Source organism: Barbus barbus (genome assembly GCF_936440315.1).
Source record: "Barbus barbus genome assembly, chromosome: 32".
NCBI classification, from domain to species: domain Eukaryota; kingdom Metazoa; phylum Chordata; class Actinopteri; order Cypriniformes; family Cyprinidae; genus Barbus; species Barbus barbus.
In genome coordinates this window covers 2,721,605-2,739,564 of record NC_136760.1, presented here as the reverse complement: position 1 = coordinate 2,739,564, position 17,960 = coordinate 2,721,605, and the positions used below count along the sequence as shown (strand labels likewise).

Here is a 17,960-nt window from a genome sequence, read left to right as displayed (position 1 = left end):
GTTTATATCTCACGATTCCAACTTTCTATCCCATAATTCGAACTTTCTATCTCACAATTTCAAGTGTATCTCATAATTCCAACTTTCTATTTTACAATTCCAAATTTATATCTTGCAATTCCAAGTTTATATCTCATAATTTCAAGTTTATATCTCATGATTCCAACTTTCTATCTCGTAATTCTAACTCTCTCTTAATTCCAACTTTCTATCTTACAATTCCAAATTTATATCTTGCAATTCCAAGTTTATATCTCATAATTCCAAGTTTATATCTCATAATTTCAAGTTTATATCTCATAATTCCAACTTTCTATCTCATAATTCCAACTTTCTATCTCATAATTCCAACTTTCTATCTTGTAATTCTAACTCTCTATCTTACAATTCCAAATTTATATCTTGCAATTCCAAATTTATATCTTGCAATTTCAAGTTTATATCTCATAATTTCAAGTTTATCTCATAATTCCAACTTTCTATCTTGTAATTCTAACTCTCTATCTTACAATTCCAAATTTATATCTTGCAATTCCAAATTTATATCTTGCAATTCCAAGTTTATATCTCATAATTCCAAGTTTATATCTCATAATTCCAACTTTCTATCTCGTAATTCTAACTCTCTATCTTACAATTCCAAATTTATATCTTGCAATTCCAAATTTATATCTTGCAATTCCAAATTTATATCTTGCAATTCCAACTTTCTATCTCGTAATTCTAACTCTCTATCTTACAATTCCAAATTTATATCTTGCAATTCCAAATTTATATCTTGCAATTCCAAATTTATATCTTGCAATTCCAAGTTTATATCTCGTAATTCTAACTCTCTATCTTACAATTCCAAATTTATATCTTGCAATTCCAAATTTATATCTTGCAATTCCAAATTTATATCTTGCAATTCCAAGTTTATATCTCATAATTCCAAGTTTATATCTCACGATTCCAACTTTCTCTCTCGTAATTCTAACTTTCTATCTTGCAATTCCAAATTTATATCTTGCAATTCCAAATTTATATCTTGCAATTTCAAGTTTATATCTCATAATTTCAAGTTTCTCATAATTCCAACTTTCTATCTCGTAATTCTAACTCTCTATCTTACAATTCCAAATTTATATCTTGCAATTCCAAATTTATATCTTGCAATTCCAAGTTTATATCTCATAATTCCAAGTTTATATCTCACGATTCCAACTTTCTCTCTCGTAATTCTAACTTTCTATCTTGCAATTCCAAATTTATATCTTGCAATTCCAAATTTATATCTTGCAATTTCAAGTTTATATCTCATAATTTCAAGTTTCTCATAATTCCAACTTTCTCTCTCGTAATTCTAACTTTCTATCTTGCAATTCCGACTTCCTCACAATTCTTCGTTTAAATCTTGCAATGCTGACTTTCACAATTCTGACTTGCTATCTCGTAATTCTTGCGGGGAAGTCCAAACTGTGAGATAAAATGTTGCGATTATCTTTTTATGTCATTTCAGAAACAAGTTAATGCTCACACTTCATGTGAAAGAGAAAATCACTAAATCTCTGGAGAATTGAGCTGTATTTATCAAGCCAACATCTCTGGTCAAAAGATCAAAGCAGATGAATTACTTAAAAAAATGTTTCATATTTTGCTCATTTGTTTCCCCAAAGTCTGTTTTGTATTCTAGATTATCATCATTACTGCCACTTCTGTTATTCTGAACATTCATTAGCTTTTTTTTTTTTTTGTTGGAACTTACTCTTCTGATGTATTTATTTCAACCTTTTCTTTTCATTGGCATATTTACATATTTATGAGACATTCCTTTTCATTAACAACAAAAGTTAAGAGTAAACGTACTCGCACTTAAAAGAGTGATTAAAACAATGAGGACACAAGTGTGAAAAATCATGTTTACTATAGTGGTGACATTTTCTAAAACACACAAACAGTAGGTTTTTAATACTGTCTGATTTATTTGACTTGCCATCCCTGTTTCTCACTGAAACCTCGCTGAGTCCAATAAATCACATTGTATGAATCTTAAATGACAATCAAAACGTCCTGAATCAAAAGCAATACATCACTAGCTGTGATGACCATTTTTACCAGCACTTGTGAAGAATGAATTCTAATATATAGATTATATAAATTCAACTGTGAAACTGTACTGTGGCAAATTTGGGACCTGACTTTTTTTTTCAAGAACTTTTTAAATAAAATCTTTAGTTTTAGATTTTAATACTGGTCACTGATTTAGCAGAGCATTTTTTTATATATAATAATTAGCTCACCAAAACCTTAAACTGTGAATACATTTTTTTTTTTCCTTTCATGAAATATGTTTGTTATTTACTGGTTTTTAAACATATTTTGTGCCACTGAATTCTTTTGTACAGATCTTTAGAATATCTTTACCGTGCCTTTTCTAGAGCTGTGAGGCCTTAATTAATAAAGCATAATTCAGACAGTCCAAATTTTTATAAACAGTTTTGTAAAAAATTAAAATAAACCCTAGGTTTTAGTTCAGTGAATAAGCATCAAGGGCATTACACAACGAGAGCAAGCTCTGTTTTATATTCAAGACTCAGTATTAAACACAGTAGAGCATTAGAGACTCTATTTTTACACATGAAGTAGTTTCGTACAGTAATTTAATATGACCAGCTAAGAAATTGGGTCTATATTCAAGATGAATTGTGTGTAAAGTTTATGTTGTGTAAAGAACGTCACATAATCCTGTAGATTTTATTTTTCTATGTTTGATATCAGCCAATGAATGAAGCAGCCCCCAAGAAGTGACTTTGCGATCTTGTATTTTTTTCCCCTTTATATATAGTGTTTCTTCTCGATTGTAAGCTGATCCTGATGGCAGAAAGCATCTGTGCTGCACAAATGTTCACTATTATTCTTCGCCTCTGTGGAAAACAGAGGTTTTGTCTAATTTCTTGATCTTTTGATTCTCCTGGGGGAAATATATACGTTACGACAGAAAGCTTTTGTACTGCTTGGCCACTGAACAACGTTACCATATAAACTGTCCCAGTATTTGTCTCCACCGCTGTATTACTGTACCAGAGTTCAATAAACCAACATAAAACAAACAAACCGACTCCGTAAGTCTTGATGACTAACAAAAACCTCATTTTGAGCTTTTTAATGTTGATTATTTATAGTTTCAGACTGCGTGCACTGTATGATTTTTCAAAGATTACCAGAGTAAGTTTTACAAGAAAATGCAATATCAATCTTTCGGCTTTTCACATTTAATTCAATGTTTCTTTGTAATTGTGAAATTTACAATGAATTTCTAACACCAATTTTTTTTCAGTGTAGCACGCAGCTCCAGCGTTTACAGATGATTGGTTGAAGGTTGCACAGTGGTGTTGAATAAATGCGAGACTGTGAATGGCTGAGTATTGGTTTTATTCTAGCATTGAGCCCATCGTGTGTTCAGATCTAACAGATCAGAATGACAACAAACCGCTGACCTGCGGGCAAACACGCTCATCATATTCATAACGCCAGCTGATGTCCTTGTTAACTGTGACGTGTATAGAGGTTAATACATACCCAAACCTGAACATATAGTACGCTGTATCCCTGCACATTTCCTTTTACAATTTTTACAGATTACTCTTCTCACCGTACACGTAAAATATTTTCACAGTGATTTTTTTTCTGTACATAGTTTCCTCTCTTGATACAATATAATAATACACATCGCCCTTAAAATGATTTAACCCCACATTCGTGATGTGCCACTATTATTATTTCTTAAACTGCATTTGAGAATATTTTGAAGATCTCTGAACGCTATCCGGCACCATGTTATTATACAATCAGACCGATGTTTGATGAACGCCGTGCATCTTTTAAAATGAGTGACCTATGAATGAATTATCAGCTGTATCCCACACGAACCAACCAAACTCGTGCCAGATCCTCTAAAAACATGCTGAAAGTGAGCTTGTGGGAAATCTGTGAATCCGACGTGGAGTCTATATAAATACACATTTACAGTGACGAGCAGCGCCTGCATTCAGACGCCAGCCTGGATTCTCTTTGATGAAGTGAAAACCATTTGGATCATCATGACATTATATTGCATACTGAGCGAGTAAAGCTACTTTAACACACGTCATTGATGCAGAACAACACCTTTGCATACCGCTTCATTAAATCAAGAGAGAGTGATGTGATGTGTCTGTACACGTATGAAGAAAAACACCAGTACGGATGCTTTTTCCTCCTCTTACGATTCATTTTGGTAAGCACATCCACTTATCTGATGGTCTTTGTCTTAAATGAGCAAATTCAAGTTTTGCTTCTTTATATTTTGAAATGATTCCCCACACACACATATACACATACATACGAATGTAGCATGATGCAATGAACTCAGAAGGTTGTTTTGCTAAATCTGAAGCTTGGTTACACACCATGATGTAAATGGCTTTTAAATGAGAGCCGATTCTTATTGCACAAGATGTTTTTGGAGAAGTATTTCTCTCTGAACGCAATCACGTGCTCACACTAAAGTGAAGGTACAATTATGGTGTCTTGCAGAAATACTCCGACCCTTAACCAGGACTTGCATTTCACAAGCGAGAACAAATCCTACACCCAACGTTTGTTCTCCGACTGTGTACAGAAGCGAAGCCACATTATGGCACAAAAAGTGGCACAAGCGTTTTAATGTGGCACTGTGAAATAGAGTTTCGCGTCAAACGTTGCGAGTAGGATGTGCTGCGGTAAATGCAGTGAAATGAGAGTTGGTGAAGGGCCGTGTGTTTCGTGTGAGGCGCTGTATGTACACCAAATGGTGGCCGGACCGTCTTGTGTTCCCAACAGGCCGCTCACCATCAGTCGACATACATCGGCGAGCCGGGAGACGCCGGCATTTCATCCAGAATCCTGCACACGTAACTGGCCACGTCCACGATCCGCTCCTCGTACATCAGGATGAACGGATGCTTCTGCAGGAACAGCACACATAGAGCACGATTACAGCAACACAAACACACGTTCAGGGCATGAACCAACATTTCAGTTCTAGCTGATACACATTATTTTCATGCTATAGTAAATAACCAATAAATGGCTGATATTAAAATGCTACACTATTTTGTCAAGTCACCTTTATTTCTACAGTGCTTCAATACAGATTATTTCAAAGAAGCCTCAAATTAATAAACAGGAAAATACCAAACTTGCTCAATTTAATTTACAATATCTATTAATATTAATGCTATGCATTTTATTATTTTATAAAATTCTTAGAATTATTGGTAAAAATAATAGCATAAAATAACAAGTTTTTATTACATTTTCAGTTCTGCTGTAATGCAGATCTACAGAATATAAAAGCTTTTATCAGAGTTATGTGTTTTTGAAGATTAATTTTATGTGAGCAGCAAAGGTCAACTACATTTTGTAAATTAGCATGCATAATTAAATATCCAATATAACTCATATCGATTAAACAATCAATTAAAACTTTACTACCGACCAATATGTTAGCGGTCCAATATTGCATCTCTAAAAATCAAGGTTAATTAAAAACATAAAAATATAATTGTACAAGACAGACGTCCATATTTCAATTAAAATCTTTTCAAGTACAATCAATAAGTTCAAAAGCTGTAGTACAAAGACACACACACAATAATAATAAGTAGTATACAATAATGTATAATGTATTATGTTTTAAAAACATTATTATAACAATATTACTATTATTATTTTTAATAATAAAAACAACTATGTATTATGATTTAGAAATTTTATTTAAATATCTAAAATCGACCAATAAACAATAAGTACTCATCTAATATTGCATCCCTAAAAATTATGACTAATAAAATCATAATAATATAACTATACAAGTCAGACGTGCATTTTGAATTGCACTCTTTTCAAGTAATATCAATCATTTCAAAGGCCGTGGTTCAAACAAACACAGGTTTAACGTACCAGCAGTTCTCTGTACTTTGGCCTTTTTGACTCGTCCTTTGTAAGGCTGGAACACACATGATTAAACAAAGACGCGTCACATGAATGCTTAGCAAAGAAACGCATGCTTTTTTTAACATTCATCTCCTTCAAAGCACAGGAAAACAGCTCAGCCACATGTGAACGCACCATAGATTGACAAACTGGATGAATTTGGGTGAAAACTGTCTCTCCTCGGAGTTGCTGAGATGCGGCGGGTCTCCCTTCACCACCTGCGTCAGCTGATCAAACACGCTGTTCCATTTGGGGTACGGGAAGCGCCCCGTCGCCAGCTCGTACTGCAACACAAACACATTCACAATGTTAAAGCAGAGGAGCTGGTGCTTTAGTACTAGAGCTGTTGAATTAACAGGTTAATTAGGTGCAATTATTATGAAAAAAGTGCTAAAATTATGAAGGCTTTTAATGCAGCGCTCCGTCCAGACCGGTCCATCATCTTACATTGATGCAGTAGCTGATGCACATGATGCGGGACGACTGACTGTGTGAAGGAGTCTATTAGAATGCAGCTATATGAGCCTAAAATGCAAGATATGAGCGCAAAAAATAAATGACACTCCTAAATTTAGATCATATGATATAGTTTAGCAATATCACACCAGCAAGAGTGCTGTTTCTCCCCAATATCTGCACCATTGCTAATGTGATATTGATTTATACAAGTTCAACAAGACGTTAAACTTGTGTTTTAGACACAATATTGTCAGTATTGTTCAATTATGCAAACGAAAACAGTTCCAATCCTAGCCATAGCAGATTTGGGTCTCAAAGCGACACACACAGTAGTGATTTACTACTGATTAAATCCAAAGTTTTGAACACATGGAGTGAGTTAATGAGACAGTCACTCGCTTCATTTCTGAACTGAATTTGGTTCATCATTGTGAAGGGCTCCTGCTCAAGACCGAGACGGCAGAAAGGGTATCCTGTATGTTTTCTTTATTTTACAAAAGCACAGCGTTTTGTTGATATTGTGAGTGCACACAAATAAAAGAACACCCTGGCTTTTACAGTTCCGAATTATGTATTACTCATCCGTTTATGAGCAAAAATGCCGGCGTATTTTACGTTGTTTCCACCATCAAGAAAAAAATGCAAGGGATCGCACTGGTGCCTCCATATCTTGCATATATGTATGTGAGGGAGTAGAAGAGAGAATGAGACGAACCAGCGTGATTCCCAAACTCCACACATCCGAGCGGACGTCATAGCCCTGTCTGGAGGCGCTGGGGTCGATCCGTTCAGGCTACAAGAACACAGTAACATCATCATATGCTTTAAGCGCACACCGTGTTTATTAGAGGAGCAGAATATGATGCTCACAGCCATGTATGGTCTACAGCCAGCATCTCTGGTCTTGGCGATGGAGTCGACCAGCTGCCCGCTGATGCCAAAATCACAAAGCTTAATGTTGCCGTTTCTATCCAGGAGAATGTTGGAGGGTTTGATGTCTGAAAAACACGGTAAAAGAACAATTCAAGCATTCACTTCAGATAATGACACCGAGGCTCAGAAAACCGTATTCAAAAAGCTACAATTGATTTAATGGGGAAACTGCTTTAAACGTGCTGATGCTTGGCCACTCACCTCTGTGGATTATTTTCAAGTTTTCTTTCAAGTGATTCAGTGCTTTCACAGTCTACAAAAAAAAAAATGGCAGCTGAATGTGACAACAACAATAATAATAAATGTATCAAGTGTTAAAATCAAGTATATTAATAATAATAATACTACTGTGTTATATTTAATACATTTAATTATAACAAAATATTATAATTTATTATAATCATTACTTGCATTAATAATAATTATCATCACTGTTGTTGTTAAAATTATTCAAAATACATTATATACTGTTATAATAAACGCATTATTACTACCATTATCATTAATTATAACAAAAATTATAATTATCACATATCACTAATAAAAATAATATGTATTATTTCATAAATTGTATTATATTATAACAAAATATAATTGTAATACAATACCAACATTATTAATAATAAGCATATATTAAGTTTCATAAAGGTTATATACATTTTGTTCTAATAACAAATATTATAATCATTATTTATAATAACAATAATAAACATTATTAATACAAATTATATTTTTTTATTTTGTTATAAAGGATCATCATTATAATAATAATGTATTAATTTCTTTTAATTGTATTATAACAAAAATATTGCTGGCATCATGCATAATATTATTATTACTAGTAATAACAATAACTTACATTTTTTGTTATTATAATAATAATAATAATAATATGCATGCATGCATGCATTATGTTTTACATGTTTTATTATAACAAATATATTATTATTATTATTATTACTTCTACACATAAGCTTTTGATAATATATGAGATAAGTGACTTACTGCTAATGTAATTTTGCCTAATATTTCCTCTGGAATCACATCATCTAATGCACAATATACATATTTGTAGAATTTGTCGAGGGAGGTAGACATTAGTTCCATACATATCCAGCAGTCGCCCTGAAGACAGACACAAAAACAGTACTGTTAGAAAACAGCAAACACAATAACAGTCATTCGAACCCTGAGAAGAGCGGTGTGTCTGCGTCACCTCTCTGAACAGGGCTCCGTAGAACTGGACGATATACGGGCAGTCGCTGCTCCTCATCACCACATCTAAATCCATCAGAAGCTGTTTCTGCTCCTTCTCATCCACCGTGGAGCGAATCCGCTGCAGCGCAGGCAAGAAGACTGAGGTCAGATTCATCACACACAGATGATGTCAGATTTAACCGGAAGATCAAACAGAACCGATGCTCCTCAGAGATCCTCGTCATGTTTGATCCACGCAAGCATTTCATATCAAATTATTGATGAAAACCAGATTCAATTTGTGCTGATTTCTATTTGTTTCTTTTCCAACCTAATAGTCTAAACCAGGTTTGATGATCTCACTCCAGTGCAGTGACGTGTGTCTGGCTCTAGGTGGCGCATTCACACGTTTGATAATATCAGGACAAGCACATGGTGGGCTACAATCAAGATAAATTTCCTCTTAGTTCAATCAAATCTGATGGTCATAGGTTTTTCTATACAGTGTATTAGTGCCGTCCACTTTTTCAGCAATGCTGGTTCATGAAGTATTTTTCCTATGTGTTTCTCCCAAAGGGTTTTTAAAAACATCTTAAAGCGTTAAAAGCTATAAACCAACCGGTCCAGCGCCAGAGGGGGAGCCGGGTGGGGGGGGGTGTTTGGATCAAGGGGGACGGCCGGACTTTAGTTTAGCATGTATAGTCTAACTTATTGTGTAAAATAATCTAACTGATTGCTTTTAGATGGAAAATCTGCCCGTAACTCCTGGTCTAGGATCCGTTTTCTGCGTAATTATAGCATGACGAAATAGATTTGGCAAACAATCCATCTTAGGAAAGCGTCAAATGATTTTACAATGCATTTTCGCAGAGGGGAGCAAAGTAACCAATCAAAGACATGTTTGTTGATTTCTACAACACAAAGGCCGATCAGAGGTATTTAGGTTGTAATCCATGCACTCACTGCTGTTTGTCCAGCACCGAGTTCTATCATGTTCGTAACTTCATTAAAAAAATAAAGAGTTTCATTGTGTGGTCAAATTCGTTGGTTAAAACGGAACTTTGTAAGATCGTGATGAATGAGTGACAGTTTTTAATAAATTTAAGGGGAGCGCTCTTTGCATGCTATATACGATAATATATTGAGAATTTAAATCAAACTTGTGTTTTTCATGCTTGACAAGCAACCACGTACGACACAGAGATAGCTAACTACACTATATAGACGAAAATAATCATTTCAGAAGCACAGAGTGATGTGATGTGAAAACAACCGCATCCCCCGCCCGGCGATTCGGCCCCCCCAAGACAAATAAAAAAAAATTATGGTGATATATAAAACTATTCATTTAAAAATTTTGATTTTATATAGAAACTATATATTTTAACTTTTTTTTTTTTTTATATGCATAAGTACACAAATATTTCATTTTCATATTATATATATATATATATATATATATATATATATATATATATATATATATATATATATATAATAAATAAATATATATACATATATATATATATAAATAATTGTGTTTATTCATATGTTTGTAGTTTGTTTTGGTTCATATGTTCAACTCAAAAAAAAAAAAAAAATCATAGCATAAGGAGATGACTTATGCTTACATCATTCATGGTGCTTCATGGGAGTGGGCGGAGCTAAAGATCTAAGTGCACTTTGCTCACTGTGACTCTCTGATTGGTGGAATTATGGGTAATGCAGTTTTTCACCATGAATTCTGCTATTGAACAATTATTTAAAACAGAAGCTGACAATGCAAACAGGCGGGTTCCCTTCAAACAAAAGCATATACAATCGATCAACATTATCTTGGAGCTCACAACATGTCTAATATTAAAGGTTTATCAGTTATTGCTAAAAATGTATTATATTTATTTTCCCTATGGAGAAAATGAATAGAGTTTCTATATCCATAACTGACTGTTGTGCTCTATTTCAGTATCTATGAGAATGTCTACAGTTGTATAATTTTTTATGAGGAAAAGAAAAAAGAAAAAACTTTTTCTAAAGGCGTCTCAATTATTCCATTCCATTTTCCAATGTTCCCAGACTCCAGTCATTTCTGCTGGATAATTCTGATATTTTGAGAATTGATTATAGAGCACGTATAATGTGAATCACCTTGACAGCCATGATTTGTCCGCTGGGTTTGTGCACCATATTGTTGACGGATCCGTATGCTCCTCTCCCGATCTCCCCCAGGTCCTTGAGGTCCTCGGCCGTGAAGTCACAATGTTGCTCTGGAGAAATCTTCAGCTTCCCTGAGGACTCAATGCTGTGCGTCCGCAGCCGCTCTCTGAAACGCACGAGTCAATGCTTTTACACACAGAAACTACAGCACAAACTCATGAAACCATCACTAAATGGAACTGCAAAAATTATGACTGTTGCCAAACAGGGTTTCCCAAACTCTGCCCATCTGTAATTGGTTGGTAAAACAGATTGTCCCGCCCCTAAACTCATGCCATTGGCTGACCGTTTTCTCTGCATATTCAACATAAAAACGACACGTGACCTTTAACAAAACATTATCAGTGAATGAAATCTCACATGTGTGGATTCTGGAACGGAGGGTTAGCTGTCGTGATGGGGAGTCGGGCGGTCGGTTTGACTGGCGGATTTGCAAAGTTTAACTTAAGTGCTTTGCGTTTGCCTGTAAAAGAAAAAAAACTTCAGATTGCTTTGCTATGTGTAGTGGAGATCTTATGTTTTGTATTTATAAAAATAAAAAAACCTAATTTAACAGAAAGCATGCAGAAAGAAATGAATATGGAAATAACTGAGAATCAAAATATGAGATGATTTCAGAAAACAGCTCAAACTGTGTGGCTTGGTGAAGTGAAGTTTATGTATTTTCTGCTAAGGCAAGCACTAATCATGATTTCTTCAAAAAATGTCTAAATTATTTCAGATATTTCATTCATATGTGGTTCATTTTGGTCTTAAACTGCAGAAATCACACTGTATTTTCTGGAGAGAAGTGAAGCAAACCATTATAACAGCACAGAAAACCAGCTTACTTTGGGTTACTCCAGACAGATTGATCTGAAATCCTAAAGAAAATAAAAAAAATTAAAAAATTGAAAATCCATGCAAATGATAAACTTATGGATGCTTATTTATGTCATGGAATAAAATAATTAAAAAGGTAGTTGTGACTTAATCTCATAATTCTGACTTTGTACCTCACAGGTCAGATAATTGTGAGATATAAACTTATATATAAAGTCCAAACTGTGGCTTTTTTTTTTTTTTTCAATTTTCAAAAAAAAAAAAAAAACGTTTTTTTTATTTCATGGTGGACACTAATAAATATATATATATATATATTAGGGCTGTCGCGATTCGTCGATTTTAGTCGACTAGTCGATTTTTAAAAATCGTCGACTTCATTTTGCTCGCGTCGACTAACCGGCAAAATAACGGAAGTGGCGCATTTCAAGGACGAACATCCATAAAACACAATTTCAGACTATATTCCAAGGCTGCATGATATATTAAAAATCATAATTAAGCATAATTGTGAATTCACAAACGCTATGACTTAATTAAATAATTAAATGCGATGCAGTTCACACAGTATATGCTCTTTAATTATTTACATGCGTGTAGTTTAAGATCGTGCGTCTCACAGTAGCTCCACAGAAACTGTTATCATTTACATCTGTGGAGGGTCTCAAACTCATCTCTGCATGTTGTTGTGAGTTTGTGTTTAATATAATGTTCATCTGGGAACGCAACATGCACCATTTCATTCGATTTCTAAGGTAAATCATTTATAAATCTACACAAACACAGGAGAATACATCACGATTTCAAAATAAAAGCTCTAACCCTCACTCTGAGTTACACGGTTTGATGTCCACATATTCATTTAATTACAACGGCTAGCATTTCTGTCCTAAAGAAATGGCCAAATATGAAAGATTAAGTGTACGTTTGAATTAAATGGTGCTTGGTCAATATTAAACAGTAATGTGTAAAAATAATCGGTAGGCCGTGCAAGCTGGTGTTGTAATGCGTAATCTACATTAGCTCTATTGTTTATTATACATTATTTATTTTAACAGTTTTGTTCAATAAAACCATATGATTTCTTGCTTATTTGAACTAAGTATTATTGCATCATTGCTATTATATATGTACTTTTAAGTCATTTTAAAAGCTATTGTTCACTTAAATCCATTTTTATTACCACAAAAAAATATATTATAATTATAGGGCCCTATGAAATCCGTTTTATTTCCAAATTCAGTTTTTTATATTTTATTAATCAAAAAGAGTGTCTAATTAATTGAGTTTTTCAGTTTTATCTGTACCAAATTCTGTTTTCCATTATTTTCTGGATTCCATTTGAATTGTTCCATTAAATTTTAATAATAAAAAGCATCTCCAATTAATTGATTTCATATATATATAAAAAATAAAAAAAAATTCAGAAATACTGCACATTTACATTTTTCACCTAAATAAATTGTGGTAAATAATATTTCTGGTAAATACTCCTTTAAAGAGTGTTTTTTGATGATAGTTGTATTATTATTAGACTAGAACGCGTGGATGTGTTGTCATTCTCACACTATAATACTGAACTGATTTCAGTGATTTGGATGGACACTTGCTTCTTGCAAGTGATATATATATATATATATATACACTCACCTAAAGGATTATTAGGAACACCTGTTCAATTTCTCATTAATGCAATTATCTAATCAACCAATCACATGGCAGTTGCTTCAATGCATTTAGGGGTGTGGTCCTGGTCAAGACAATCTCCTGAACTCCAAACTGAATGTCAGAATGGGAAAGAAAGGTGATTTAAGCAATTTTGAGCGTGGCATGGTTGTTGGTGCCAGACGGGCCGGTCTGAGTATTTCACAATCTGCTCAGTTACTGGGATTTTCACGCACAACCATTTCTAGGGTTTACAAAGAATGGTGTGAAAAGGGAAAAACATCCAGTATGCGGCAGTCCTGTGGGCGAAAATGCCTTGTTGATGCTAGAGGTCAGAGGAGAATGGGCCGACTGATTCAAGCTGATAGAAGAGCAACTTTGACTGAAATATGGGCCAACATTTCTAAAGAATGCTTTCAGCAACTTGTTGAATCAATGCCACTCGCAATTTATCAGAGAATACTCAGAACTGTGAGATAAAGTCACAATGACCTTTTTTATTCTGTGGTGGAAACAAGCTTCAGTATAAACTGAACTGATGATGATGTAAATAAGTGTGAAGTGTATGTGAGCTGCTTTACCGGTTTCATTCTGACACCTCCAGCATGTGCTGGAATCTAAATGAAGAGGAGAAATCATTCATTTAATAATAACACAATCAGACCACTGGATAATATGAGACTGTCCCGATATGATCATCTTAATGCAAATACATGCTACAATTAACTCAAATTATATATTACTAAATTAACACAAAAGTAGAAAATAGAAAAAATAAAAACATTTAGTTTCAGCTAGTTGCAACATTTCTCATGTTTACTCCGTTGACGTACTAAAATGAAACTATAACAGTATTATAGTTAACCAAAACTGTAAAAAAAGCTAATAAATGTTAACAAATAAATTAAAATATATAGAATAACACAAAATACTAAAATGTTAACTAAAATTAACATTAAAACAAAAATAAATAAAATCTACTTTTGAATATGAAAAAATGTACTTGAATATTACTAAAACAACTGAAATATTTTACCTACAACAAAATGTCTTATAAACTTATAAATGGGCATCAATCAGAATCACCATTATCTATAAATCATCAGTATGATTGTGTTACAGCGGTGCTAAAGAGCAAGAGAACCCTAGTGAGGGAGCTGTCCATATAGACAGCAGTGTTAGCCATACATGATGATGCCTACACAGGCCTACAGCCTCAGCTCAGAAAGCAGCCATGCAAACTCGCTCAGACGCTTCTGAGACATTATCATGGAGCTTCGCGTTCATGTGACACTGTAAACACTGGCGCGCGCGGCCTAAACGCGTTCATTAGCCGCGTCACGCGGTGTTTGCGTCTCTTACCCTGCATGTTGCTCATTGTTGTGAAGTGTTGCGTGTGTAAGGCGGATCCCGCAGCGCTAGCTGGTGAACTGCTGCTGGGACTGGGAGTCGCCATTGTGGATCTGTTGGACTCCAGCAGCGGAGCAGATTGACCCTTCGGACACTGGATTCTCGCTGGACGCTCAACACACGCGACTACTGCAGCGAACCGACAGGCTTTCCGCACCCCATTCGGTTAAGTTTAGAAGCGAGGGGTTAAACGGTCGTGAGGCGGGACGGGCACCAGCTGCGGTTGCCAGGTGCGCGAGGACTCCCCGCTCGAGGGGGCTATTACGACTTTTAAATATCTCTGTATACAATGTAACATCTGTTTTATTATTGCCGCTATTTCTACATTTTAAAATATTTATTTTATTATATAATGAAATTAAATGTAATTGTATGTAGTTATTTATATACTACAATTACATCTACATGTAGTTTTAAATGTAAACATCTTGATATAATTAAATCATAATTATTGCATATACTGAACATTGCTATTATTCCCGTTTGTTTTGTTTTTTGTTGCTATACGAATATAAAATTATATTTATAAACGAAGTAGCCTAAACATATATAAAAACACATTTTATTGCATTAGACTGTGTGAGTGTATAATTTCATAGTAACGTACAGTAGTATACATTTAGTTTTATATATGCTTGTTGATGAAATCTTAATATTATTGTATTTCCTCTTCATAAAGGCTAGCCAATGTAAATGTATTCATTGTGTATTTCATGTTTATTATAGCTTGCTTATAATATTAAAAGTTCAGATTCTAAACCAATTTTATATCGTTACAATATCGACATAAGTAAACGAACAATGTGTGTTATTTTTATGTGTCACATGCACCAAGATATTCCCAAACGTGTCGGATGACATAAAAAGCGTCACTTTTGACAACTCCAGGACTTTTGTATAAAAACTACAGATCGTACTACTTCCGCATTTTTGAAGCCCGCTCCCGGATCATCTGATCGAGCCCAATGCATTATGGGTGCTGTAGTTATTCTACCTTTTTTTTTACTTCGCCATGGCCCTGTTTTGCGTTTCTACTGCATAGGTAGCCAACTTTCATAAAATCCCATCTTGTCAGCGATGACTTAACCTTACTAAGGGTTTGTTGTTGTTCATTTTGTTGCTAACAGTGTTACTTAGCCATACATGAACATATAGGGTTTATAAAAATCTGATTTAACACTAAATGTAAGCAGGAATTGAGAGGATCATACAGATGGGTTTTTCTTTTCCATTCCATTATTCATTGTCAATAATCTTCTCTCCTGTCAGTTCATAAATGCTGAAGTCTATAACATACTGGTAAAAATTTCTGAATGTTAGTGTAAAAAAATCAGCTGTTTTCAGCAAGCCAACAACAAAACACCTCAATCGCTTAATCGGAGACATCTAGTCTTCCCCTGCCCCAGAGTCGACACAATGGTGGGCTGCTGACAGCTCACTCAGGGCGGGTCTATAAGACGGTCTGTGCAGAACTACGTCATACTGACAGGAATCTCAGAACAGCCTGATTTGAGAGAGGGGATTTTAAAATAGGGATTTATAAAAAAACACTGGGTGGATTTTTATCATTATAGGGTGGTTGTGTACACACACTTCCAACACACATTTTGCTCAAACAACTTGTAAAGTTATTTTTGCATCCGATGACCACTTCAAGGCTTTACAATTAAACATTGTTTTCGCTTTGTTAGTCTTTTAATACAAGTAGTGACCTATTTCTATTTTAAAATGAGTGAAATTTTACAGGATAAATCCTATGAGCAATCTTGAACAATACCTCCCCAAATTTATTATTATTATTACTGCAGTCTGGAGACTTTAAAGGTATCTTTCTAGTTGACATCCTGAAATTGTGATCTCCAAAATCCTAAAGGAACAGTGGAGAGAGATTTCTTATAATTACTATTACAATTCTTGTCTTTTAAATGTATACCTCCCAACTTAAGACTGAAATCTAAGTTGTTAAAGTTCTAAGTGCTATAATTTTCTAGCAATTTAATTTAATTTCTAGCAAGTTCTGATGACATGGCATTAAATACAGTCATGGACTCCTTGACAGGTAGGTATACATAAAATTAAAGTTTTTCTTATAATTCAGAATAAGAATGTACTTGATTTTGAAACATCTAATACTATATTTAAACTGAAATGGATATAGAATTATATTGTGATATTACTCATTTGAAAAATGTATAGGTGGTTTTGAATATCTTTTTAACTGTAATTTTAATATTAACAAACTATCCATAAAACTGTCAAATTTTCATAAACAGGCATAATTAGCCTATCATGGGTGGGTATATACAAACACAATTTATCTCCTCGCATGGAAAAAAAATTATAATCCTTTTTATCTTGGATTAGAAATATATATACAGTATATGCATTAAACAACATTAAATTAAGCCTGCATTAAACTTTGGAACTGCATTATTTACTTTCACGACTAATAAAAATAAGAAAGGAGATATTGGATTTCCTTGTTTAACACATCTACTTATACTAAACCCTTGAGTGGTACCCCAAAGTGTAGTAGTTTAACAGAACTATTCCAATTTGTGTATAATGTTCGCTGCACAAATAAAGTTGTTGCCAAATCCAAAGAAATCAAGACCTTCAAATAAAAAGGTATGATTTACAGTACAGTATCAAATGCATTATAATAATCTATAAATAGATTGTAACTATCATAATTTAATAGACAATTACAGTCAATCCAATCTAGTCTTAGTCGAATATTATTGCCAGTATATCTTAAGGAGATGATACAAAGCGACATTGTTTGGACACTTTCCTATTGAGAATAGGCAACACATTTATATATATATATATATATATATATATATATATATATATATATATTTGTCTCACCTGGTTGCAACATTGCTCAAAGTGTATCATCACTTTCTGCCATACTGGAATGATCAAAACACTTGAGAGCAAGTGGCCTGTGTGTCTGTAACCCTAGTAATATACATTTATTAATATCTATATCTGCAACACACTTCATCAGACGATTTTTCTAAACTAACACAATACAACAAGATGAAGCCGATAGCTAAAAGGTACTATAGTTTAAAACCCGTAACACTGAGTTATTCAAAAAAGCAACAGCAAACCTGTAAAAGTTTATCTATTTTCTTCAGGAATTAACATTTCATCGGTTTTTACATCCAGACGCTGCGCAACGTTGTAGCATCTTGACGATATATAGAGGGTTCCACAATAGCTGACGCGTCGACTTGTGTGGAGCAGTCCAA

At 34.0% G+C, this 17,960-nt stretch overlaps 1 protein-coding gene across 1 annotated transcript; it reads right to left on the bottom strand.

The window, feature by feature from the left end:
* Nucleotides 1-341: 341 nt before the first annotated feature.
* Nucleotides 342-14,962, bottom strand: LOC306852621 (dual specificity mitogen-activated protein kinase kinase 4-like). The gene is made up of 13 exons (XM_079389604.1): nucleotides 14,653-14,962; nucleotides 13,872-13,907; nucleotides 11,634-11,666; nucleotides 11,164-11,266; nucleotides 10,735-10,909; nucleotides 8,606-8,725; nucleotides 8,395-8,514; nucleotides 7,591-7,642; nucleotides 7,327-7,454; nucleotides 7,172-7,249; nucleotides 6,133-6,281; nucleotides 5,965-6,010; nucleotides 342-4,967 (listed from the first exon to the last, which is right to left on the bottom strand). Exons 1-13 carry the CDS (start codon nucleotides 14,744-14,746, stop codon nucleotides 4,854-4,856), a joined length of 1,248 nt encoding a protein of 415 aa, XP_079245730.1. The 5' UTR covers nucleotides 14,747-14,962; the 3' UTR covers nucleotides 342-4,853.
* Nucleotides 14,963-17,960: the final 2,998 nt, after the last annotated feature.

Excerpts from the sequence above, each read along its gene's own strand:
- LOC306852621 (XM_079389604.1), bottom strand. The coding sequence starts at position 14,746 with ATGGCGACTCCCAGTCCCAGCAGCAGTTCACCAGCTAGCGCTGCGGGA. Across the intron at positions 7,250-7,326 it reads GCTGTAGACCATACATGGCT|CCTGAACGGATCGACCCCAG; the intron begins GTGAGCATCATA and ends GTGTTCTTGTAG. Across the intron at positions 6,282-7,171 it reads GGAGTTTGGGAATCACGCTG|TACGAGCTGGCGACGGGGCG; the intron begins GTTCGTCTCATT and ends TTTGTGTTGCAG.